Source organism: Pantherophis guttatus, chromosome 1, assembly GCF_059756535.1.
Source record: "Pantherophis guttatus breed Tessera chromosome 1, ASM5975653v1, whole genome shotgun sequence".
Classification (NCBI taxonomy): domain Eukaryota; kingdom Metazoa; phylum Chordata; class Lepidosauria; order Squamata; family Colubridae; genus Pantherophis; species Pantherophis guttatus.
In genome coordinates this window covers 281,737,092-281,764,938 of record NC_142063.1, presented here as the reverse complement: position 1 = coordinate 281,764,938, position 27,847 = coordinate 281,737,092, and the positions used below count along the sequence as shown (strand labels likewise).

Here is a 27,847-nt window from a genome sequence, read left to right as displayed (position 1 = left end):
CTGCAACTCCATTGGTAGGTGACTTCTGTCCACACAAACCATCTCCAGAAGTAACAAAAAGCGGTCTCTGGACAACCTGAGCTGGAAAACCACTTACACCAAGGAGACACAAAACTCAACCCTAAAGTCCCAGTATCCCTTTGGAAGATACTCCACATATCTCCACATTTTAGTTTATGCTGGGAAAGGTGGAAGGAAAGGGAAGAGGAAGAAGAATCAGTAAGCAAGGTGGACAGTAGTGATGAGTTGAGAAGACCTGAAAAACCAGGTTGGGGACAAATCATAAGGGAGAAAATCTAGATACGTGGTCACTACATGTTAGGAAGAGTTGATGGTACATAATCAACCTGTGGAAAGAAAAGATGAATATGAAAGGATCTGTAGAGTGGACAGCCACTTGTCTGAAATGGTATCAGGTCTCCTGCTTGAGTGTGGGGTGGATGGGGTTGGACTAGAAGACCTCTAAGGTCCCTTCCAGTTCCATTCTGATTGATTGATTAATGATCGATTGAAATGCCTAAAATCACTGGGATTGAATCGAAAGGGATTCTCTCTAGTGAGATAACGACGGAGCAGAAAACACAACCGCAAAGATACTGGGGAGTGACTTGCCTTTATTAGTACAACTTTAACATACCGTCCAAATGCAGCAAGCGTTCCCTTCCACAGACCTGTTGCCGACTCCTGATGGGATGATTCAGCTCTCACGCTGACTCAGTCAACGGGCTGGGAAACCTGAAGACCGGGCATCAGTTCAGCCTGAATCAGGAAGGCACCACAATGTTGGGAGACCGTCGCACAGGACAAAAGTGAACATTGTGAACAAAGTGAACATTTAGTGGACATTGTTGTGAGCCGCCCTGAGTCCGGCTGGAGATAGGGCGGCATATAAATCACATACATACATACATACATACATACATACATACATACATACATACATACATACATACATAAATCGGATTACAAACCAGGGGCGCGAACTCCAGCCGCTGACTTTTAAATCTGAGCCGCTTTAGCGAGAAGTGTGGGTGGGGGAGGGGGGCGCGTGGGAAGGGGGGAGGGGGGGACCGGTCCCATTCCCGCGATCCCCGGCAGATTGAAAGCAGTCGCGCGCCCGGGCGAAGAAGAGAGGCGGGTTCCGACGACACAGGGTCGGGCGAGCCCCTCCCTTTCTTCGCACCTCGCCATGCCTTGGTTGGGAGGGGAGGCGGTTATAATCCATGGCAGGTTTCGCCTTGGCCTCTTCCGTCGTGGCTGAGCGTCCCTTCGGCAGAACCCGAGGCCATGCAGTGCTGGCCGAGCCTGGTGATGACCCTGAGCGCCCTGATGGCGCTTTTGGGGGTGCTGCACTTGTGGCTCTTTCGTCACCAGCCCACTTACTACGGGAAGCACGAACCCCGCCAGTCGAGGCCGGGGAAAAACCCCGCCGCGAGGACCCCGCGCTGCACCCACCTGCCGTCCCGCTGCGCCTGGTTCCTCCAGGAGCTGCCTTCCTTCCTGGTGCCCGCGCTTCTGCTGGCGCTGCGCAAGCCTCCGCGCTTCGCGCCGCTGGGCTGCAGGCTGCTGGCTGGCATGTTCTGCGGCCACTATTTCTACAGGTACCTCGCTTGGGAAGGAGGTCGGGCTGGAAAGAGAGGAGCGGAGCGGAGAGCGCGCCCATCTCCCCCTGCGCCGCTTCTGTAAGCGGATGCGCCGGTTTTTCTATGCTTGCTATTCTAAGCCTGAGGCGAATTCGCCTAGTTACGTATTGCGGGGCGCGGAGTGGACGGGGCGGCAGAAGGGAATGTCCAGTCTACTAGGCGCTTCTTCCACACCCTGATCCTTTTTACCGGGGTGGGATGGGAAATTGAGTTCCAAGCGCCCTTTACGCGAGTACGGAACGTGGAGAGCTTCGAGCGGCTTCTTCTTCAGCTCTGGAGTGGCGATCCAAGTGAATTCTTTCTTTGGAAAGAATTAAAACTTTTTCGCTTCTTTCAGGATTGACTTTCCGCGCAGATTTTTTTTTTTTGTGGGGGGGAGAGGTGGGGCGGGGGCAAGGCAGCGGGAAGTTCGTTCTTTGCCGTTCCGCAAAAGGCGCCGAGATTTGCGAGGGATTCTTCGGTGTGCCAGGTGTACAGGATCGCAGCCTTATAACTCGGTGGGAATTACGAGGCTGTTAATTGAGAAGTCGCCGTTGTTCCGTTGCTCAGGTCAGATTTTGAGCTCGGTTTAAGGCTCGTGTTGTTTTTGAACCGGCGGAGCGAGATTGAAGTCTTAGCCAAAGTAAATTCCAATAAAAGTTTGTTTACAGAGTAACATTCATTTTCTAGTCGACCTTCACTGCCAGGTTTAGTGGATAGGATCCGCAGTTCCTGCAAATAGTATTCTCGAGTAGCTGAAATGATGATGCTTTGCATCATCTTATGGGTTTTTGTTTTTTTTTAAAGAGAGCAGTCTAAAAATATCCATACATGTAGAGAGGTTATCTTGAGAAGTCTTAGTCTTTTCTGTCTCCTGCAATTTATTGCAATAAATGTTCAGCTTCTATTTTTAAAAACGAGGAATGAGGAAGAAAGAAGATATTAAAGCTATTGATGGAACAGCTTGCTTTCCCTGGCATACTAAGATCTTGATACCATATGAAACTGGTTTTGTACTTCTAACACTTTATTGAACGATTTACACCATTCACCTTTTATGTCCCGTGCCCTTCCAGAGCCTCAGCGCTGTCTTCCTAATCCTTTAAAATCTTTTTTTTAAAAAAAACGATTTTATTTTTTTATATACTATATTTTCATTCATACATTAAAAGGGCAAGAATAAAAATATAAAAATGTAAGTTTCTTGAACAAAATTCCCAACCAAAATTCCTGGGAAGGATAGCCAACCCCAATGTATCCTGCAAGACGTGGACTACAATTCCCACAATTCTCATCTAGCAACGGGCTCTAGGTTTTGTAGGAGTTGAAGGAGGGGTTGGAACTACCAAGATTTTTGTTAACCACATTTGTAGATTTATCCATGAGTGTCCGTGTGTAGAAAATCCTACTGGCTCTGTTCCTGTTGTGAAAGTGGATTCTTCCATATAGGCAGAAGGAGGGATTAGATCAGAGGTCTTCAAACCTCGCAGATTTAAGACTTGTGCACTTCAACTCCCAGAATTCTCCAGCCAGCATAGCTGGCTGGAGAATTCTGGGAGTTGAAGTGCACAAGTCTTAAATCTGACAAGTTTGAAGACCCCTGGATTAGATGATCTTGAAGGGCTATTCCAATCTTTACACTGTTTGATTCAGTGGCACCTGCTACCAAAATACCTTCTATGTACAGCAGCGGTTGTAATAGCTTTGCAGAAGAATTGTAACTGCCATTTTAAGGCCATATTGTTATAACACTCGCTTGGAAGTTGCCTCATTTGAAAGACAAGCGGTTGGCTTGGTGTTACATCTCCGATATAGTAACTTTGAAAGGGCAAGTAAAGTAAAACCTTTAATGTGTGTGTGCCAAAGACACACTGTGTAAATGTCATATTACATAATTTCATTAAAAAGAGATTAAAGGCGATATAAATTTTTGTTATTAACATTTTAATATTGATAAAAATATTAAAATGAATGTTTCTAATTATCCTTTATAATTGGTTTTGGAAGATACAGCTTATATTCAGCTATATAAAAATATGACATTTGTGCTGGCTTTTTAAGGTTAAAATAAAAGTATGGTATTGACAGATGCAGGATTCAAATGTATAAAGTTGTATAAAATGTACATTTAACAAAAATGGCCTAATCTAGTGTAAGAAGGGAGAAAATCAAAGAAAGCTAAGGGTTAATTTAATGACAATGGCTCTCTACAATGCAAGTTGATTTGTGGTGTGCCAGTTCTCTTTCACCCAATTCTCTGGGAGCTGAATGTGATTAAGAACGGAGTGAAGTCTCTTTAGAGAAGCACTTCTCAATCTTGGTAACTTTAACAGGTGTGGACGTCCCTTTGCTGGCTGGGAATTTGGGGAGTTGAAATCCATACATCTTAAGGTTATCAAAGATAAGAAACATTGGTTTTTAGAGGTTCTTCTGGGGCTCATCCACACAGCAGCTCCAGGTCTCGCTGTTTCAGCAGAATAAGGAAGATACTTAGGGATGATTCACATCTTGGCCAGTGCTTCTTTTCAGCTTTACCATTGGACAGAAGACATCGAAGCATAGCCAGGCGGACAAACAGGTTTAAAAACAGTTTTTATCCATGGGCTGTCAGACTCCTGAACACAATCACAATCACTCCACGTACATATGGAAACGTATGACTGTTCCCCCCCCCAATTACTTGTATAAGGATTATTCTCTATACTATAGGAGAGGGGGGGGGAGAGAGAGAGAGAGAGAGAGAGACCATCTTATTTGTCTCTTGAGAAACCTATATGTGGGTCAAGAAGCAACAGTGAGAACTGGACACAGAACCACTGATTAGTTCAAAATTGGGAAAGGAGTCCTGCAAGGCTGTATACTGTTGCCCTGCCTATTTAATTTATATACAGAGCACATCATGAGAAAGGCGGGGCTAGATGAATCAAAAGTTGGAATTAAGATTGCCAGGAGAAATATCAACAACCTCGGATATGCAGAAAGCGAAGAGGAACTAAAGAGCCTCTTGATGCGAGTGACGAAGGAGAGTGCAAAAGTTGGCTTGAAATGCAACATTAAGAAAACTAAGATCATGGCATCTGGCCCTCTCAATTACAGGCAAATAGATGGGGAAGAAATGGAGGTAGTGACAGATTTTATTTTCCTGGGCTCCAAGATTACCACAGATGGGGACTACAGCCAAGAAATTAAAAGATGCTTGCTCCTGGGGAGGAAAGCTATGGCAAATCTAAACAGCATACTGAAAAGCACAGATATCAGCCTGCCAACAAAAGTGTGTATAGTCAGGGCTATGGTGTTCCCAGTTGCAATGTATGGCTGTGAAAGCTGGACCATAAGAAAGGCTAAGCGCCAAAGAATTGAGGCCTTTGAACAATGGTGCTGTTGTGACCCAGGCCCAAGTAGGTATTATCAGATGCAATCAGTTTGAAACCAACAGACTTTATTAGAACAGATTAACACATTCTCAGCATAGTCCAAACTAATTAAAAACAAATTCTTCATAACACAATTCTTCAGCCTTATCACCAACCTTGGGCTAATTAGGCAACCTGCCAAAGGCTTTTCTTGGCAAAAATTCAAAAGCAGTATTGCTGACAAGAGATAAATGCAGCAAGACAAGAAACAAATCTATCAAAGTTGTTTTCCAACAAAGAGCCCAAGAGCCATTGCTGGTCTCTTAAGCCTTATGGGAGAGGCCAATCATCTCTTAGCCCTACTCCCAAGTTGTCCTTTTTGCTTTAGCTGCTCTTGCCTTCTGGCAGCTCTTCTCATGCGTGCACTAGGAACAGGCTCCTCCTGCTCCTCTGCCTCTCTGCTGTCAGCCTCTGGAGGCTCCGGAGTCTGTACATCACTCCTAGATGGCCCTGGCCCCATCTCTGCCTCTGACGCAGAGCCCTCATCCGGGCCTTCCCCAGCCTCCAGGATTGGCCCATGTTTTCCTCAGCCTCCTCACTGTCCGACTCCACTGCCAGCTCCACAGGCTGCTGGCGGACCACAACAGGTGCTGGAGAAGACTCCTGCAAGTCCCTTGGACTGCAAGGGCGATCAAACCGGTCAGTCCTAGAGGAGATCAACTTTGACTGCTCTTTAGAAGGCCAGATCCTGAAGATGAAACTCAAATACTTTGGCCACCTAATGAGAAGGAAGGACTCAACTGGAGAAGTGCCTAATGCTGGGAAAGATTGAGGGCAAAAGAAGAAAGGGACAACATAATGAGGTGGTTGGATGGAGTCACTGAAGCAGTAGGCATGAGTTTAAATGGACTCCAGAGGATGGTAGAGGATAGGAAGGCCTGGAGGAACATTGTCCATGGGATCGCGATGGGTCAGACACGATTTCACAACTAACAACAACAACTCTATACAATTCATGTTGTCTTGTATTTTCTGTTATGGATTATACCAGTAGAGGCTAAATCAATTTTGTTGTATACCTGATGTGCAATGACAATAAAGGCTATTATTATTATCTCTTTTATTCATTAAACGTGAAACTCAGTCAACTGAACATTCAAAAATGCATCACAAATACCATTGACTGGTGCTAATGGTTGATACGAGTTGCTGCCAGTGTCCTAGGTATCAACCAAGTACCTTCTTAAGATGTACGATGTTCCGCGGGTGTTATAGCAGGAAGCTGCAATTTCTTGATGTGTTTTGTAAAATTCTTGGACATGGTACCAAGTGCCCTGATGACAATGGGTATCACTGTTACATGTTTCATCCATAGCCATGTAGTTTTGATGGCTAGGTCACTATTATTATTATTATTATTATTATTATTATTATTATTATTATTATTATTATTATTATTATTATTATTATTATTATTATATCCTTCCTTCCCTCTGCCCCAAGACCAGGAACAGAATATGCCAACACATGAAATTGCCTCACAGTATGTATTTAACCCTGCCTCTGGGATCCAGCTGTACTGGATTACTGTTGATACAGCAAAACCAGATGAACTTGAATGGTTTATGATAGGCAATTACGCTCCCTGTAATGTCAAACCGCAATGCCATTCACAGAAACAATCTGCCAAAGGGAATGGGTATTCCTTTTCTGCTTGGACAAAATTTCTTTTGTGGAAAGGAATATGGATTTAGCAAATATCAGTCATTTTTCTGTGTTAAGGCTTTGGAAATTTGGTGGGTTAGCCAGATATTGCTCAATAGCAAACTTTTCGGAGTAAGATTTTTTTTTTTTGAGACAGATTTTACTGCATACTGTTATTTTATTCATTAGTTGGTATGTATACTTTGTTCTTTGGGTTGAAGTTACATTGTGTACCAGAATAACCACAACAGCAGAGTTCTCTTTCCAACTTTTCCACTCCATTCATTTTTTTTCAAAGCCTGCCTTTGGGCTCCCTGATGTTCAGGCCCCATTCTCCTTCCCTTTGTGGTTAATTGTAAATTGATGTTGCTGAGTCAGATGTTTTGCCCCATTTTTATGACCTTTCTTGCCACGTTTGTTCAGTGAATCACTGCAGTTGTTATATTAGTAACCACGGTTGTTAAGTGAATCTGGCCTCCCCATTGACTTTGCTTGTCAGAAGGTTGCAGAAGGGGATCACATGACCCCAGGGCACTGCCACTGTCATAAATGTGAATCGGTAGCCAAGCATCTGAATTTTGATCACATGTCCAGGGGATGCTGCAAAGGTCATAAGTGTGAAAAAGGTTATAAGTCACTTTTTCAGTGCCATTGTAATTTTGAACAGACACCAAGCAAACTGTTGTAAGTCAAGGACTACCTGTATTAAAAGACAAATACAGATGTTGGCCAACTAGTACACTCACTTTACAGTTTTTGTGCCTTTGTCAGTCTACAGTGTTTCTTAACAATGGGAGCTTGAAGATATGTAGATATCAACTCTCATTATTTCTCAGCCACCTTCCTGGCCAGCCTAATAGTTGAAGAATTCTGGAAATTGAAGTCCACACATTTTCCAGTTGCCAAGATTGAAAAATACTGGTCTAATAATGCCAATAAGAGACATCGATACATCTTTTCTTTTGGCTTCATGCTTGTGCTGGAGAATGTTGCAAATTGCTTGATTGCCACCACCATTGTTGCACCTCCTTCCAAAGCATTCAAAAATGCAAGTCTCCAATAACAATAACCAATAACTTCGGAGGAGATTGTTGCGGCAATTAAGCAGTTAAAAATAGGGAAAGCTCCAGGAACAGATGGACTAACAGCTGTTTATTATAAGAACTTACAGCTTGAAATGGTAGAGCCGCTTAAAACTCTATTTTGTAAAATTCAATCGGGAAGGAGTCCCACCCTCTTGGAGAACAGCTTTTGTTTCATTGATTCCGAAGGAAGATCAAAACTGTACCAAACCTGAAAATTTTAGGCCAATTTCATTTTTGAATACGGATTACAAAATTTTTGCTAAGATACTATCAAATAGACTAATGCCAGTTATGCAACAAATTATTCACAATGACCAATCAGGTTTTATAAAAGGGAGACAGATGAAATATAATGTTAGGCAAATTATAAACTTATTGGAATATTTGGAGAAAAATAATCAGGTCCCTGCAGCGTTTATATTCGTGGATGCAGAGAAAGCATTTGATCGATTGAACTGGCAATTTTTGTTTAAAATAGTAGAAAAAATGCACTTTGGGGAGTATTTCATACACTCAATAAGAGCAATATATCAGGAACAAACAGCACAAATAATAATCAATGGAGGTTTAACAGATGTGTTTAAAATTGAGAAAGGTACGAGGCAGGGTTGTCCATTGTCGCCATTGTTGTTTATTTTAACTTTAGAAGTCTTGCTGAATAAGATACGTGATTCTGACAAAATAAAAGGAATTGTAATTAGACAGCAGGATTATAGATTAAGAGCATTTGCAGACGACCTGGTTCTTACTTTATCTCAACCTATAGAAGTGGCTCCCTATATGTTGGATATGGTAGCTGAATATGGTAAAGTATCTGGATTCAAAGTAAATTTACACAAGACAAAGATGATAACTAAGAATTTATCTATAACTCAAAGAGAAAAGTAAGGGAGGATAATGGAATTTGAAGTAGTTAAAAAGGTTAAGTATCTAGGAGTATATATTGCAGCCTCAAATACGAAATTGTATAAAAACAATTATGAAATTCTTTGGCAAAAAGTACAGAAAGAAATGGAGAAATGGAAAAAGTTACAACTATCACTACTGGGAAGGATAGTAGCAATAAAAATGAATGTATTACCTAGGTTTTTATTTTTGTTTCAAATGATACCAGTGCTTAAAAAAGATGGAAATCTGATGGAATGGCAGAAAGGGGTTAATACTTTTATTTGGGCTGGGAAGAAACCAAGAGTGAAACTGAAAATTATACAGGATATACGTGAGAGAGGAGGTCTTAAAATGCCTAATTTAAGATTGTATTATGAAGCTGCAGCTTTATCACAAATTAGTGACTGGTTTAACTTAACTGAAGAAAGAATGTTAAATATAGAAGATTATGATTTGTTATATGGATGGCATGCTTACTTGTTGTATGAAAAAAAGGTGGATAAAGTGTTTAAGGGTCATATACTTAGAAATGCATTGTTGAGGGTGTGGAAAAAGTACCAATATAAGCTGAATTACAAGATACCTATATGGGCAAACCCCAGACATGTAATAGAAAATATAAGTACAGAGCAAAGAATAGAGGTGATTACTTATAAAGAGCTTCTTCTTTTGGAAAGGGGTAAGTTGCAATTGAAATCTCTAGAGGAATTAAAAGAAGAAGGGATAATTTTTACTTGGTTTCAGTATGGTCAGCTCCAAGCTAGATGGAGGGAGGATCAAAAAATTGGGGTTATGCAAAATGAGGAAAATTTGGTGAAACAGATTAGAGATCAAAGTCAGATGCATATTAAAAGGTTGTATAACGCATTATTGGAAATAGACTCAGAAACTGAATTGGTTAAAGATTGTATGATTAAATGGGCACAAAACTTTCAGGAACCAGTGATGATGGAAACGTGGGAAAAGATTTGGGTCAGAAATGTTAAATTTACGCAAGCACAAAATTTGAGAGAGAATTTTTATAAAATGTTTTATAGATGGCACTTAGATCCTAAGAAATTATCATGTATGTACTCGAATTTGCAAGCTAAATGTTGGAGATGTGAATGTAATGATGCAACCTATTATCATATATGGTGGACTTGCAAGAAAATCAAGGCTTTTTGGATAAAAATTTGGTGGGTGATGCAGAACATTTTGAAAAGAAGGTTGAAATTTACTCCTCAATTGTTTCCATTGGGTATAACTACAGACTGTACAGTTTCAGAGACTAAATTAATTTTGAACTTAATATCAGCAGCTAGGCTGCTGGTAGCTCAATATTGGAAGAAAGACTCTTTGCCTACTATTGAAGAGTGGACATTGAAAGTAACAAACCTAGCAGAAATGGCGAAAATCTCGGCGTACTTGAAGGACCACACGCAAGAAAGATACGTATCGGAATGGAGAAGATGGATTGATTATATTCAAAATAAGTATCAGACAAGAAAATATCAAATAGCTTATGAATGATTGTTAGTATTAGAAGTATTTGGTTATCGGTAGTAGAGTTAAGGTTTCAGTGGGGGAGGTAGTACTTTCAGGATAAGTAGATTAATCTAGTTTATGTTTGACTAAATGAAATACCTTGTATTTTGCTCTGGGAAGTCGGGGGGGAGGGTGGGATGAAGGGGGGCAAAGGGTGGGGGGAACAGGGGAGGGGGAAATTCTTTCTTTTTGTAAAACTTTTCAATAAAAAAAAAATGCAAGTCTCCATTGACAGAAGGTGGCATGATTAATCAAGCTGGCACTGAATATTGTGTTGTGGCTCTACTGTGTAAGATACTCCTGGCAATATATTCATGATCCCATTTACAATCCTACATTATAAATCAATGAATCAGAATAGACCTGGAAGGGACCTTGGAGGTCTCCTAGTCCTCCCCCTGCTCAACCAGGAGATCCTATATCATTCCAGACAAGTGACTGTCCAGTCTCTTCTGAAAAACCTCCAATGATGAAGCACCCACAACGTCTGAAGGCAAGCCGTTCCACTGATTAATTGCCCTCACTGTTAGGAAGTTTCTCCTTAATTCCAGGTTGCTTCTCTCCCTAATTAGTTCCCATTCATTGTTTCTTGTCCTGCCCTCTGATGCTTTGGAAAATAAATTGACCCCCTCCTCTTTGTGGCAGCCTCTCAAATACTGGAATACTGCTATCATGTCCTCCCTAGTCCTTCTTTTCTCTAGACTAGCCAAACCCAAATCCTGCAATTGTTCTTCATAGGTTTTAGTCTCCAGGCCTTTAATCATCTTAGTTGCTCTTCTTTAAACCTTTTCCAAAGTCTCAGCAATGTGGTGTAATCTTGTAATGTGGTGACTAAACCTGGATACAGTATTCCAGGTGTAGTTTTATGAAATGATAATAATACTTCACGTGATTTTGAATCTATGCCTCTGTTTACACAACCAAGGATTATATTAGCTTTTTTGGCTGCCGCCGCACAATGCTAACTCATGTTTAAATGATCATCCACTAGGACTCCAAGTCCCTCTCACAATTACAGAATGTATTCCTGGCAGTGTCAAACTGCTCCTCCACTCCCAAGTAGAGGAGTGATCCTTGGCAATTATACTTTGCAATGCATTTGCATTTCTACCCATTCTCCCTGCATTTCTGGTTTCCCTTCTTAGAGAGCTCTATTTTGACATTCACATTATAGAGAAGAGTCACGTAATACAGTATACGGGGCTCGTTGCCTCTGTGAGTAGGACACCCTGCGCAGTGCTTTCGAGCAGAGAGAAGAATATTAGTGCCCAATAATTAAAATGAGATTGATGTATCAATGGCATGGAAGTTAGTCACTAGAGTTCCATGTTACAGTATTTGTTTTTCCTCTCTTGTTAATTTGCATGCTATGCATTGTCCTGGCAGTCTCACGTGTACTGTTAAACTGAATCTAGTGTCCAGAATCCCAAGCAAAGAAGAGCTTTATTTAGGACTCATAAGAAGCTAAACTGAATTAAACTATGTTATGGCTTAATGTTATTAAGAATGTACAAACCCCAGTGAGAGTAATATTCTAACAACTAAAGCTTTCCTATGTTTATTATTATGACTACTTTAACTAGGTTACTATGACTTTCTCAACATTCTTTAGAAGTCCATTCTAATATGGGGGTGGGGTTAGGGTTAGGGTTCTGTTAAAATAATGTTATTTGCAAATTGTCACTTTCTATACTCCGTAATAGAATATTTAAAATTCTCACATATTTTCTGCAGTTCCTTCTGAGATAAATCACCAAGTAATAAGGATAAATATAAATAAGATAAATATAGGAATGGACAATGAAATAAATGATTACAAAACAGTCATATATTCACCATATCCTGCAGCATCATGGAATAGGATAGGATAGATGGGATGGGATAGGATAGGATACTTTATTTTGGCAAGCATCAGAATTGTGCAAGTATCAGAATGGATACTGATGCACTCCCTGTTTGTCAACTTGTTAGGTTGGTATAAATCTCCCAAAATTGTTTCCAAAATGAAAGAAAATAAGTGCATACTCAAGGCTAGGTGTGATCTCAAGGGACACCTAAGATAACAAACCAATTCTTTTCATGTTTACGTGAAAATAAGAAAGTGAAAATTTAAAAGTAAATTCACATTTGTTGCACTCTTCTTCAACAGAAAGAAATTTGAAGCTGTCTTAACTAACCTTCTGTCCTCAGACTGATTGGACTTTGGAGCACATCAACACATCTGAAGTGCACTAAGTTAGAAAATACTGTTTCATGACATTCACTCTAAACGGGAGCCATGAGCAAAGAACTTGGCTAGTGTACTTTTAATATCTGAATGGGTACAAAGTTCCCTATAGTACCAGGTTTAAAATACAAGTGATAGTATATCACTTATCTTTTTTACAGAGTCCTATTACCTATTGGTAGTTTGGGTGCCTTCTCGAAATCATAAGTGATGAAACTACATCTCATCTGTACACAGTTTATCAGTAAAGAATGCTAAAAACAGATCTACATGAGTCAATTTTATTCCATACCTCACAATAGTAAGATTTTAAAATCAAGAAACGTTTCCTCATATATCCTGCTTCATGTTTGCAGAAGAAATCTTCAAAATGTAAAATGATTAGTAATGAATTAAACAAATTAAAGTCCCAGAATGCAAAGATTCTGTTTCTTAAAAGTTGGTCTTCATTTCTACATTCTTTTCATTTGCTCATTTGTAAATATTTTAATATATATGTTCATAAATTACATGTAATCTTTCTTACATTGTATGTGTAGAAATGTCACAATTTTTAATTGTGAGTCCTGTTGCATGAGGATTAAAACTCAACTAATTTGTAGCCATGGCATTTATGTTCCATTTTAATATGCAAGAAGTCCTTTCTGTTCTCCTCATAATTAAAACCACATAATAAATCTTAGAACTTTCTGCACTATTCCAGCAACTAGCTTTTTGAAGTATCTAGTCTGGCTAAGTCATTCTGGCTCATCTTTCATCCTTTGAGCTGATATATGAGACACATTAAAGCAACAGGAACAAACTGATCTATCTTCATAAAATTTCATGTGTTCATTTTCTAGAAAAATAGTAAGGGATATTTTGTGGCAAGAAAAGAAGGGCAATTTTCAATTATCTGCCAGGTTGTAAACTAATACATTTCTCAAACTAATAGATAGAAAAAGACTAGTAGAATAAGTTTAGCTGGAAAGTAGATGTGGGGGAGAAAGTTTGGTAGAACTTTCCAAGAATGAGCATTCCCGTGTATAGGTTGTAAGCAGAAAGCCCAACAGCACATACTCATCACTTCTTCTATAGAAACAAGCTGTGGCAGTAAAATGTCTTATTTAAGTTGCAATTATAGAAAGGGCTCTGACTATGTAACTTAATAGACATATCACAATGACATGTGTTCCTGACAACAAAATCTTATATTTAAGAAAGTTAAATAGTTAACAAAAGTCTGATGTTACCCTCCTCCAGCATTCTTTCAGAGGGGGAAAAAATTCCCTTCTCACTCCATCAGTGGTACGTGTCTTCTTTAATCTTGGGTCCTCTATCAGGGGCATGGAAGTTTGAGGGTTCTGTGCAGTATCTTAGCTGTTCCTAATATTGCATTCTTCTGGACAGAGAGCTCTGATGGGGTCTATTGGAGCCAGTCTCCCAGTTTAGGAGTCACAGCCCTAAGTGCTTCTCCCACCAATGGGAGCACTTTATTTTCCATATTCCTTCTAGTTTCTCCTTTGTGGCCCAGTATTTCTCCATCTTCTCCTTCTCCTTCTTCCTGATGTTGCTGTCACTTGCCATTGCTACATCTACCACAACTGCTGAATTGTGGATCTTATCTACTACCATAATGTCTGGTTGATCAATCATTACTGCATGTCTGCCCAGACCCAGAAGTCCTACAAGATTCAACCCTGTTAATCTCATGTGGAATCTCCTATGTGAAGATGTAAATTTTCCTGTACACAATGCCACCTACATGGTTGTGCTACTCAGTGTGTGCTGTTCTTGCCTGCATCTTTCACCCTATCACTATGTGTTGGATTGTCTGTGGGGCCTCTCTGCATAGTCTGTACCTAGGGTCCTGTCTAGTGTAGTAGACCCCTGCTTCTATGGATCTGGTGCTTAGTACCCATTCTTGTGCTGTTCTTATCAGTGGTTCAGTGCTCTCTTTTAATCTAGCCCTTTCCAACCATTGGTAGGATTTCCTAATGTTAGTCTCCTCAGGTATCTGCAGTTCCTCTGCTTGATTTTCCCATGTCTATTGCTGCCCCTGGCAATCTCTCAGAAATTAATCTTTGGGTACAATCTTACTGATGTATTTTTGGATATTCTGGGTTTTGTCCAGGACAGTGGCTTTCACATTCACCAGACTACATATGCACTCTTTCCAGCTGGTGTACAATCTCTTGGTTTTGGACCTGGGATGGAAACCTCCTTAAAATTGTGAGGAGTTTCCAGGTCTTTAAATAGGCACCTCCATGCCCTCCTTTGGCTAGCTCACTATACTGGCAGGATATCTGATGACTGGAAGGGCGTATATGTTGATGGCATGGATCTTGTCTATCTATTGAGCTGTCTTTTCAGGACATGCATTATCCTTTGATGGTACTTGAGGATTGCTGTCTTTCCTGCCTCTTCCTTATGGTTTTCATGAAACTGTGGGATACCAAGATATTTGTAGTTGGTCTGTATGTCTGCTATGTGGCCCACTGGTCCTCTCCATCAATCTTAACTACTTTCCAATATATAAATTCCAGTAAATGTAAAGTTTGAAATAATGCCATAAATGCATGTATTCTGACACCCAGTTGATGGATCTTCAGTGTGAGAACTTTAGTGGGAAGCAATTCTAAGCTTTCACTTACTTTTTCTGAAGAAACTTCTATTCTAAAGGAGTTGAGATTTTAAGATTTATAAACCAATTCACTCCCCAAGACTCTATTTTTAGAGTTGTGAAAATAAAATAAGAACATTGAATATTTGCAACCTTCCTAAACCTCATGTTTTTATTACAGCTTCTGTCTTTCCTAGTCATCATGGCAAGCTTGTAGGTAAAGCCATGAGAAAGCCACCAAGTTGAAAATGGCTACAATCAGAGGTGAAATGCTACCAGTTTGGGCCGGTTCACCCGAACCGGTAGTAAAATATGCCACTGGTTCGCTGAACCGGTAGTAAAAAAATGTAAAAAAAAAATTCCGACGATTACGCATCGCTTAGCTGATCTTCAGAACTTTTTAAAAAAACTTTTTAACATTGTTTTACTACTGGTTCTCCGGTTAAAAATGCTTTTAAAAGTTAAAAGAAAGGGAAATGCACCTAGAAACACTCATAAACTGCTTTTGGAAAATAACTTAAAATGTGTTATAGATGGGAAAACAGCAGTGTGGCTATTGATCTGAAAGCCATTTTCTGAAATCCTATTATCACTTACAAGAGAACAATGACATTATCAAGCGAAACTGCAAAAGTGAGAGACTTGCTCCGATTTCTATCAGTTGCATAACTCTCCCTCTGGTCTTTTCCTGCCATTGGTTACAAGCCTGCAACTTCTCTCTTTCTGGTGCAATTTATTTGCTCCTGGTGATTCCCCCACCCCCCAAGGTTAGAAAAGGGGGTGGATTGGAAGATGCGGTTTCTTCCAATCCGAGACTTACAGTAGAAGCCTGAAAGCCCAAAATTCTGTTGTTGCTCTTTCTTTGGGAAACAGCAAATGAAGCTGCTTCTCAGCAGCCTCCTGCAGCTCTGGCCTCAATGATCTGTTTCAGTGAATGTTACCCTCCATTTAGCCACTTCTGCAGGACTTGATCATCTCCAGTTAGCTTTTCTTGTTGAGCAAGAATTTTTCCCAAATGTCCCGTTTGCTCTAGTTCTCTTATACGCTCTTCCCAAACTCCCTTCCAGATATGCGGTGCAATCTTTGGGGAAAATCTTTTGAAGCAGAAGAAAACATCTCTTCTGCAACTTGGATTCGTTTTTTCAAAGCAGCATTTCTCAACCTTGTTCACTTTTAAGATGTGGACTGGGGAACTCTGGGAGTTAGAGTACACACATCTTAAAATAGCTGAGGCTGAGAAACCCAGTATTAAAGGGTCCAAATATGCCTGTAAAGCAGGGGTGAAATCCAGCAAGTTCTGAGAACCAGCAAATGCCACCTCTGGCTGGCCCCAGAGTGGGGAGGGAATGGAGATTTTTCAGGATCCTTCCCTTGGAGTGGGGTGGGAATGGAGATTTTTCAGGATCTTTCCCCTGGAGTGGGGAGGGAATAGAGATTTTGTAGTATCCTTCCCCTGCCACGCCCACCAAGCCACACCATTGCCATCAAGCCACGCCCACAGAACCGGTAGTAAAAAAAAATTGGATTTCACCACTAGCTACAATATATTAGCCAAACTTATGTAACTGTTGAGTTCTAAGAGCTCTTTCCTTGATGAGTCCATTGCAGACTATTAAAACATTGAACCAGAATTAATAAAATATTTGCTCTAATAATAATAATACCAATGGCTAAAAGGAAAATTATCAGTTTATTGTAATAAAATACATATTCCTAAGCATCAAAATTTTTCTCCCACATTCATGGAAAAATCACTAGGAATAGAGAAAGCTAGGTGGCAGTACTCCTTTATTAATAATTGTATGATAAAAACTTATTTTCTCTAAAGGCACATTTTACATCTGACACTGAAAAAAAGTTATCTCTTTTCACTTGCACTGTTATAGAGGATATTGTTAGACAAAAAGAGGACGAGATATATTTGTCATGTTACAAGATAATCAAAATCTTAAATACTAGAGGAATGTTTTTGATAAAAGAAAGAGAGCAAGAAAGGAAGGAAGGAAAGAAGGAAGGAAGGAAGGAAGGTAGGTAGGTTGGTGTATTGTCCAAGTTTATATCTTTTATATACATTTAATGATCAGAATAAAATCATAAAAGAAATTGGTCATATTCCTGCTACTGGCACCTAACTAAATTATTGGTCAGTACATAGCACTGAAAATTCTATTCAGATTTAGCACAAGAAAATGCAAACAATTGCTATGCTTAAAATATTTCTGGAAAAAAATTGAAAGATTGAATGAAAAAACGTGCCACCAGCATTAACAGTCACCAATGGATAACAGCACAGATGTGCTAGAAGCTTTAACATGATTGTTAGCACAGGGAAAATGGTGAATTGGGAAGAGATGATTGGGGTGAACAGGAAAAAAGTGGATGGTCTATGACAGCAACCAATGAATTTCACATGAGAACGGTTAATGAACTGAGGAAAGACAATCAGCAGATGACTCATTGGGAATGTGTTTGTCAGAAGGCTGCAAAAATTGATCCCACCACCCCAGAACATTGCAGCCATCATAAATATGAGTCAGTTGCCCAATGGCTGAATTTTCATCATGTGACCATGGGGATGCTGCAATGATCATAAATGTGAAAAATGAGCATAAGTCCATTTTCAGTGCTGCTATACGTTTGAACAGTCACTAAACGATGGTTGTAAATTGAGGACTACCTGCAACTGAAGTTTTTTTCTTTTAAGTTTGCTCAAGAATAACTAAGCAAAGACCAGCTCTTCTGGATCAATGTGTTCTGATAGACAAGGCAAAGATAGAATTATTTGGCCATAGTACCAGACAACATGTTAGATGAAAAGCAAAAACAGCATTTCACCAGACGAACCCAATACCAGCTGTAAAGCGCGGTAAAATGTTATAAATGGGTCTGCTTTGCTGCATAAGGGCCTGGGCACCTCAGCATCCCAGAATTAACTATGAATTCTTCATTGTACCAGAGGGTCATTGAGTATCTGTCAGAAGATTGAAGCTCAACTGCAGTTGGACCCTGCAACATGACAGCAACCCTAAACATTCTAGTAAAAACACCACGGAAAAGAAAGGAAAGAAGGAATGGTGGAGGTGGGAGTCTAGAATGGCCAGGTTAAAGCCCAGAACTAAACCCTGTCATAATGCTGTGAGGTGATCTGAAATGGGCTGTGCATGCAAGAAATCCTTCAAATATTGCACAGCTGACAAACAACCCAAGCCAACTAAAGCCCTTCAAAACATCCTAAGCAAACCAAAAGACCCAGCAACCCCAGAAGAAAAAACAGGAATCATCTACAACATACAATATAAGAACTGCAACAACCACTATGTAGAACAAACAGGCAGAAGACTGGCAGAACGCATCCACAAACACCAACTGGCAGTCAGAAGGCATGATGAAAATTCTTTAATTTCACAACATATAGACAGATTTAACCATAGTTTCAATTGGGAAGATGTGACAATCCTAGACTAGGCCAAATCAAAAATGCTCGGGAATTTCTAGAAGCACTCTGACAAATCAACCATCAATAGACACATAGACATTAACAACATCTATAGGTAATGCAAAAGAGACGACCAACCAGCCCCAAAGAGAAAAAAGACTCCAGCACCAGTAATCAATGCTCAGATCAGTATAGATCAGTGATGGTGAACCTTTTTGGCACCAAGTGCCCAAAACAGAGCACATGCATTGGAGCGCCGGAAACCTGAAGACCAGCTGGCTGGTGCACATGGTCTTTGGGTTTCTGGCATACGCATGCACGCCAGCCAAATGGTCTTCACACATGGCGGAGCACCAAAAATCCGGAAACCAGGTGGCTGGTGAGTGCATGCGCATCGGCTAGCTGGTCTTCGAATTTCTGGTGCTCTGGCACACTCGAAAACCAGCTGGCGCGCCAGAAACCAGGAGAGCAGTTGGCGATGGCACGCATGCCCACATAGAGGGCTCTGTGTGCCATCTCTGGCACACATGCCATAGGGTCGCCATCACAGGTATAAATGAACTCCAAGGTCAACTTCAGACCAACAATCAAGTAAGCAATACCCCAATAAAAAACTGCCAAAGAGCCATTAGTAAACAGCCCAAACAAAGAATCCCTAAGACTGTTTCCACCACACATACGGCAAGACACTAGAATATAAACTGGCAGAAAACTGTACTCCTTACTAGCACTACTTAGGGTAATGAAAGGTCTGAAAAAAAACAAGCAAGCTCAGAGAGTTGTAAAGAAAAATGCTATATGTATTATTTAATAACAACCTTCACACAATGCAATTGCTGGCGATAGTCCTATGTAGAGAGAATAAAATTCAGGATTTTAATCTTTCTCTAGTTGAGTAAAACCATGGGCCAATACTTATATTGAAGTATTTTTTAAAAATAATAATAATAATAATAATAATTATTATTATTATTATTATTATTATTATTATTATTATTATTATTATTATTATATTTTATTTGCCACCTGTCTCACCATGGAGCTATTCTGGGAGGCTTCCAATAGTAAGGCTTACAATTTTTGTGGAAGAAAATTGAAAAGGCGTATAAACAGAAGTATAATAATAGAACAATAAAGTAAACAATGACAAAGGAACACAACAAGAATACATACATCAGTATGGTTATTATTAAAAAGATGGATGAATGCAGAGAGCAAGGGGGGAGGTGGAGTCTGCCATCAATCTAGCAGCCCCTTCCCCATGTTGGAAGAAAAATCCATCTGGTTCAGTTCCAAGCCAGGAGAGAGGCACTGGAAATAAAATGGAGGCTGATTGAAAAGAAGGATTCCATTTATTGATGAGCAGAATCACCAACAACATGTGGTTCCGGGGCAGCTGACCAACTGATTGAATGAGTGGATGGATCTTTATAGGTTTCTGTGATACTGCTGGGGGTTGCGCAATGTCTGAAATGCCCCTAGGATTTGGGCAATGCAGTGAATTCTGTGTCTTTTGTGGGTTAATCCTATTATGTCCTAAAGTCATGTCCTGTTCTTAGAATCTGGGTGGAGAAGGATGTAAATTGTAATCCTATCGCTGGAGATCAAGGTGTTCTGTTTGTGAATAAGCACATTAAGAAAGACTGGGTCTGCTTTCTGCCTCTAAGAACAAGTTTCTCCATTTCTCTTTTGTGGAAATATAATAATCTGCCTTTTAATATCCCAAAATATTTCATTCTCTTAGGGGGGGTAGGTTCCCACACCCATTTAATCCCTAGACCAAACTGGTAGAGCCAGGTCTTCAGACTCTTATGGAAGGATAGGAGGGAGGGGACAGATTTTACAATAAAGGGTATGATGTTCCAAAGCAGGGTGCTGCAGCAGAGAAGGCTCTTCTGAATTCATATAGTCAGAGTTCTTTGACAGACAAGATCCAAAGTAGGCCCTCTCTGCCAGCACAAATAGGATTAGCTTCTCCAGTGGTGGGATTCAGCCAGTTCTCACCACTTTGGGAGAACTGGTTGTTAACTTTCTGAGCAGTTTGGCAAACTGGTTGTTGGAAGAAATCATTAGGGCAGAGAACCGGTTGTTAAATTACTTGAATCCCACCACTGGGCTTCTCCTAGCAGGATGAGGCAGTTCATCAGGTAAGCTAAAGATCATAGCCAACACCTTCAACTGCTCTCAGAAGCAGACTGGTAGCAAGTGAAGGTAGTGGAGAAGAGATGTAATATGGACCATCTTCGGGGCCCCAAAGTCTGCTCTCACTGCTGCACTTTGCACCAGCTGGAGCTTCTGAATGGATTTCAAAGGTAGTCCCATGTAGTAGAGCATATTGTAGTAGCCCAAGCAAAAGATGACCAGGGCTTGAATAACTGAATACAGAATACAGAATAACATCGCTGGAAAGGACCTTGGAGGTCTTCTAGTCCAACCCCCTGTTCAGGCAGAAAACCTATACCATTTCAGACAAATAGTTGTCCATCAAAGGATCAAAGACAGACCCGAGCGGCAGCCAAGTGTCAAGAAGAATTAAGAGTGCAGCAAATGATTCAAATGATTCAAGATACTACAAAAACAGAAGCAGTGGGAAGAACAAAGCCAAAAAGTAAAATGCATGGAGATTTCCAGCAGATGCTCCAAAAGCTTCAGGGGGCCAAGAATGGCAGCTAGATTTTTGACTTGGAATGTTAATGGCCTAAATTCACCACAAAAGAGGAGAAAAATATTTCATTATTTGAAACAGTTTAAAAATGATGTAATTTGTTTACAAGAGACTCATATTAGAAGTAAAGATCAAAAATACTTAATAAATACAAGGTTAGGTATACATTTTGTTGCATCTGCTCCCGAGAAGAAGAATGGTATAGTTATATACCTAAAAAAAGATTTAATTGCCAAATTAATTGAAGCAGATGATCAAGGAAGATTTATAGCAATTGAACTTTTAATAAAAGGAGAAAAAATACTTTTAATTGGAGTCTATGCACCAAACCAACAACAGGAAAAATTTTATAAGCTTTTACATTCCAAGTTATTACAATGGGATTATAAATCATGTATCTTACTGGGCGATTGGAATGGAGTTTTGGACACTAAAAAAGACAAGAAGGGGCTCTTGCAGAATATCTCAACACGTTCCAGATTGCCAAAATTATTTTTTGAAATGATGGATGATATGGAGTTGAGAGATATCTGGCAAGAGAGGAACCCCGAAGAAAAAGACTACCTTTTTTTCTGATAGACATCAATCTTTCTCTAGGATTGATTTTATATTAATTACTAATGATCTTTTCTTTAGGGTGAAGAAGACGAAGATCTGCCCAAGAGTTTTAACAGATCATAGTCCAGTTTGGATGGAATTAGAGTATGGAATGGGATCTAAGAGGTCTTGGAGGTTAAATGAAAATCTGTTTAGATATGAGGAAAATGTAACAGAATGTAAAAAATTTATGAGAGAATTTTTCATTATAAATAGCCATAAGGGTACATCTATGGAAATGGTTTGGGATGCAAGTAAAGCATATGTGAGAGGTATTTTGATATATTTGAATAATAAACATAGACGTAAACAGGAAAAAAAAAGGAGGTACTTAGAAGAGGAAATTAAAAAAAAGAATAAGCTTTGATATTGAACCCAGTAGACAAGAAAATAAAAGAGGCAATTAACTTATTGCGAGGGCAATTTAATATGTTAATGGCAGATCAAATCGCAACTAATTTGCAATATGCTAAACATAATACTTTTTGCAATGCTAATAAACCAGGGAGATGGTTAGCATATTTGTTAAGGAAAAACAGGAGGAGGGAAGGGGGGAGGAGGGATGAGAAAAATTGTTGTAATATTTGTTAAAACTTTTTAATAATAAAAAAAAAGAATACAGAATAACATAGCTGGAAGGGACCTTGGAGGTCTTCTAGTCCAACCCCCTACTCAGGCAGAAAACCTATACCATTTCAGACAAATAGTTGTCCATTTTTTTCTTAAAAATTTCCAGTGTTGGAGCATTCACAATTTCTGGAGGCAAGTTGTTCCACTGATTAATTGTTCTGTCAGGAAATTTCTCCTTAGTTCTAGATTGCTTCTCTCCTTTATTAGTTTCCACCCATTGCTTCTTGTCCTGCCTTCAGGTGCTTTGGAGAATAGCTTCACTCCCTCTTCTTTGTGGGAATGCCTGAGATATTGGAACATTGCTATCATGTCACCCCAATCCTTCTTTTCATTAAATTAGACATACACAATTCCAGCAAGAGTTCTTTATGTTTTAGTCTCCAGTCCTCTAATCATCTTTGTGGCTTTTCTCTGCACTCTTTTTAGAGTCGCAACATCTTTTTTACATTGTGGAGACCAAAACTGAGCACAGGGAGTCATGATCCAGGAAAGGTCGCAACTGGTGCACAAACCAGAGCTAAGCAAAAGCTCTCCTGGTCACACCTGTCTCTTCAAGCAGGAGACTTGAGTCCAGAAGAACCCCTAGGTTGCAAACTGGGTCTGAACAGGATAGTGCAAACCCATCCAGAGCTAAGGATGACAAACACTTGGATCCTGACGCTCCATGCACCCAAAGCCACTCAGTCTTGCCTGGGTTCAGTCTAAGTCTGTTGTCCTTAATCTAGATCCCTACAGCATCCAGACATCATGAGAAGACAAAGACAGTATCAGATTGACATGCATGGAGATGGTATCATATAGATGTTAAACAAGAAAGAAGTACCAAGCCCTGACTTAATCCATTCACAATGATCCTTTTGGATCACAGTGCTCAAAATAAAACATCTAACTCTGGCAGCAGATGCTTCTGAAAAGGAGAAAACTATTTTGCATACATGATGCCCTCTGCTTAAAAAGTGTGTCAAACATCTTATTTGTATGATTACTTTTATTAGGTATTTTTGTGATGGGGTTGGGTTGCTGTATACTTCATCTGATAGCAGAGACTCACTCTCCAAGTGGCAGTGTAAATATTTATAAGGTGTTACTCAGGGGTGGGTTCTAAATTTTTTTACTACCAGTTCTGTGGGCGTGGCTTATTTTGTGGGTGTGGCTTGGAGGTCATGTGACTAGGTGGGTGTGGTTAGCTGGTCAGAGTCATTTCTGGAAGGTCCTCGCACTTACAACCAGTCCTCGCACTTATGACCCGACTCATTTGTTTGCTTTTAACACTGATCAGCTGTAGGACGGCCCTTTGAAGCCCCACGGCAAGAGTTTAAACAGTTTTTTTCCCTCTAGTCATCAGCTGGGACTCAGGAGGCAGCAATAGATTGGGGGTGGGACCAAATAAAAGGTAAGAATAACGTGGAGGGATGGGGGGGTGGGAGGACCGAACCGGGAGGAACCCACCACTGGTGCTACTGAAAATAGAATACTTGGCAACATGTAAGATTATTTGAGATCTTGAATGTGTTATAAATCTGAGGTTTAACATTAATTTTTATGTGATTTTCTGTTTCTTTTCCTTTCTTTCCTATGTCGCTCAGGACATTCATTTATTCATTCTTCCAAAGAGGCAGACCTTTCCCACTGAAGATAGTGTTTTTTGGTGCACTGTTCTGCATCTATAATGGCTTCCTTCAAGGTTACTACATGATTTATTGTGCTGAATATCCAGATGATTGGTGTAAAGACATACGATTTTTGTCAGGTATTGTCTGTGATGTGTGATGCGTCATATGTCTGCTATTCAGTTCATCCAAACTCTGCCAACATTGGGAGGGATGGAGGGCATAGTACCTGTGAAAAACTTAAGGCAGAAAAACAAAACAAGAGAATTAAAATAACAACAACATAACTTGTTTTCCTGCCACAATTTTATACTAATTGAACAAAGGTACAAAATAGATGCTGTACTCATGATAATAATTGTCAGAGAGGATTCTGATCACATTTCAGGCTAATATAGAAAGGGCTTTATCCCTTGAATGGAAGAAAGAAATGATATTTAATAGGAATTAGAACTTTTAAAATCTATGCTTGTGGGTCCAATTGCAGTTGGATATAGAACTTGCATTTTTCTGCATTTGATACTACAGTTCACTACTCAGAATAATTTGCCCAAATATGTACCATATTAGGAAGATGTGTTTACAGGTATTAGGGAGGGGAAAAAGCTTTTTAATACACATTTTTATGTGGAAAGTTTTGCAAAGTTATGCAGCAAGCATACAAAATGAACATCTGCCAAACTCACTTTTTTATATTCAATTTTTAATTGCAATTTATTTAATTATTATAAATATTTGATACATTTGTAATGAAAAAATTATAGAATACTATACATACTATCTGTGACTTTTATACATAATTTTGCTTTAACTTGTAAACCGTTTTAGAAAAACACCCTGGACTATTGTAACGCTCTCTACATGGGGCTCCCCTTGAAGAGCACCCAGAGGCTCCAACTGGTCCAGAATGCGGTCGCGTGGGTAATTACGGGAGCAACTCGATGCTCCCATGTAACACCGCTCCTGCGCGAGCTGCAGTGGCTCCCAGTGGTCTTCCGGGAACGGTTCAAGGTTGGTTGCCACCTTTAAAGCGCTCCATGGCTTGGGACCTGGCTATTTATGAGACCGCCTTCTGCCACCGATGGCCTCCCATCGACCGGTACGCACCCACAGAGAGGGGCTCCTCTGGGTGCTGTTGGCTAGGCAATGTCGACTGACGACCCCCAAGGGGAGAGCATTCTCTGTGGGGGCCCCTACCCTCTGGAATGAGCTGCTCCCGGAGATTCGTAGGATTCACGACCTTCGTACCTTTTGTCGCGCCCTAAAAACATTATTATTCCAATAAGCAGGGCTGGCCTAAATAATAATAACATTTTACTATTTTAATGGGTTGTTTTATTAGAGTTTTTTGCCCAATTTATTTAATTGTTTTAAATTGCTTTTAATTTTTATATTGTCATGGTTTTATTTTTGGCTGTAAACCGCCCTGAGTCCTTCGGGAGAAGGGCGGTATAGAAATTCAATAAAATAAATAAAAAATAAAATCTCCTGCTGTATAAGAATCTCCTTGGTTCCTCCCAACTAGGAGAGATCAAGTCAGCCAGCCAGCCAACAGAGGACTGAGAAATAAGCATATTTTACCACTTTTATTGCCACAAGGCAAGCCTGAAGAAAGACTCTTACATGGTCCTGGTTGGAATTACTCTTGAGGTATCTCTTCTGAATACTTTTCACAAAAAATAGGGAGTATATTTTCTCAGTGGCAAAGAATAAAGCCAGTGCAATATTTGTCTGAATAAAGTCTGAAAATCAAATATTTGTACTATCCAACTCATAAACATTTTTTTCTTTAGGTCTTTTGCTGTTTTTGTCTGGCATGGGAATCAATATCCACAGTGATTTTCTTCTACGTCAGTTAAGAAAGCCTGGAGAGTTCACTTACAAAATTCCACAAGGTATAATAATTTTCCTTCCACACTTCATGAAATATAGGATAACTCTGAAAACCTTCCTTGTATCACAAGAGCCTATCCTTAGGGTATGATAAAGAAGACACTAGCTGGAAGTGTGAAATCATTTAATTGGCCTTTTGTTCACTAACACAGTTAATGAGATTCTCTGAGAAAGTCTTGATCAGATACCAGAATGAAGAACTGGAAGAGATCACACTTACTTTGGCCTATCAGCCCTGTTTCCTGCTAGTCACCATTTATTTAGCCTCTTTGGTGTGCTTAAAATGCAATGGAAATAGTTTTCTTACATCACGGGTATCAAACCCACGGCATCACGTTGCCATCCCATGACGTTTCACGATGTTCTTCCCATTTGTGGAGCTGGGATGGGCGTGGCCTGTGCATGATATAGCCGGCCCGCAGGCCACCAGTTTGACACCCTTGTATTAAACAATGTGTGTTGTCCAACTTTTTACATGAGCACTTAGTTTTGATATAATTCTTCAAGGGAACCATAAACAAATAATAATAATGCTAATAATTAGCTGCTGTTTCTCAAGAGTATTTAAATGAATCTCTTCTGTGCAGGAGGATTGTTTGCATACGTCTCAGGAGCAAATTTCTTTGGGGAAATCCTGGAATGGTTCGGGTATGCTATAGCATCCTGGTCTCTACCAGCTTTAGCCTTTGCATTTTTTACACTCTCCTGCGTTGGACCACGTGCTTATCATCATCATAGGTATTTTTACTGTATAAATTATACAATATGGTATCTGACAACATTCTAGTTAATAATATTGCTCAGAAGCAGGAAATAATATATATGAGCCTTTCTATATCAAGCTGGAATCGCTCTATGAGTGAGACGGGTAGTGTCTAAATTTATATAAATTTATTTATATATAAATAAATAAGTAACCTAAAGTAAATTAAAGGGCCACTTGATCAGAACTGTGAAAGCTTCAGAATAAGTGCTTCAGACTATTCATGAGTGTGATGCCTCTCTGCTCTTTATTAAAGCAACCCAGTTTTGTTTTTCAGGCTTCTGCTCATCTGAAAAATGGGTACCTTAAACTAAAGCAATTCTTAAAACAGTTGCATCCCTTTTCATTTTGCTACCATTTTGCTTTCATTTTGCTTGTGCTCTTTTTCCTTTTCCAGACATACATTGTGATGGTGTGTATGTTTGTTCTGGGAAACAGATTATGCACATTCTCTGCCACACTGCCGTTCTATTTTTATTGTATTGCAAACTGCTTTGATGCCATTTTTCACTAAAATTCCCTTCTCCCTCACAAAACTAACATTGTGTTATTAGCAAGCAATGTGCAGTTATGCTTCAATCTATCTTGCTCAAATATTTGTCTCCCAGAATTGTCAAAATAGATAAAACAGTAAAAGATAAGTAAGAAGATGCCCATTTATTTGAAATATTAATATTCTGCCTCTGATCCAAATTGACTCTAAAATAATCTCCTGTCGGCCCTTAAAATGACATGTGCAGCTGCGGATTATAGTTCTGTTTGGATTAGCACTGTGGCCCTGGGGAAATTTGTCTGTTCTCCTCCCTTTTAGGAACTCTAAGTGTGAGCTGCCTATAGCACAAGGCACATGAGAACATGTGTGTCTCTGTATATTTTATTCTAAAAGTCAGACAGCAGGTCTATGGAAATGTGTGTGTTTCTGGATAGGAATTGTGTAGCTACCCGCCTTATTATCAAACCACATAAGATAATCAATGGATTTATCTAATTGTGACCATCTACAAGTGGATTAGAAACTGCTGAAGCATAGATTTTTCCATCTACCCTTGTTTTCTTTGTTTCCACACAGATCTGCTTCACTTATGTAATTTATTGGACCTAGCACACAGCATGTCTATTGTCTATTTTACTTTGGCCCTGAAACTTCAAATGCTGAATCGGATATGCTACTAGTCATATAAATATACACAATGCTTTCTGTAAGAGCCACACTGAATAGACAACTTAGAAAATTAGAATAAGAAC

General features: G+C 39.7%; 1 protein-coding gene across 1 annotated transcript in view; it reads left to right on the top strand.

Moving 5' to 3' along the window:
* The first annotated feature begins 1,263 nt into the window (after positions 1-1,263).
* Positions 1,264-27,847, top strand: part of SRD5A2 (steroid 5 alpha-reductase 2) — a 30,378-nt gene continuing 3,794 nt past the window's right edge. Inside the window, exons 1-4 of the mRNA XM_034427283.3 lie at positions 1,264-1,601; positions 23,923-24,086; positions 25,740-25,841; positions 26,427-26,577. Of these exons, the coding sequence (XP_034283174.1) occupies positions 1,288-1,601; positions 23,923-24,086; positions 25,740-25,841; positions 26,427-26,577 (731 nt within the window). The 5' untranslated portion in view covers positions 1,264-1,287. The remainder of the gene's footprint in view (positions 1,602-23,922; positions 24,087-25,739; positions 25,842-26,426; positions 26,578-27,847) is intronic.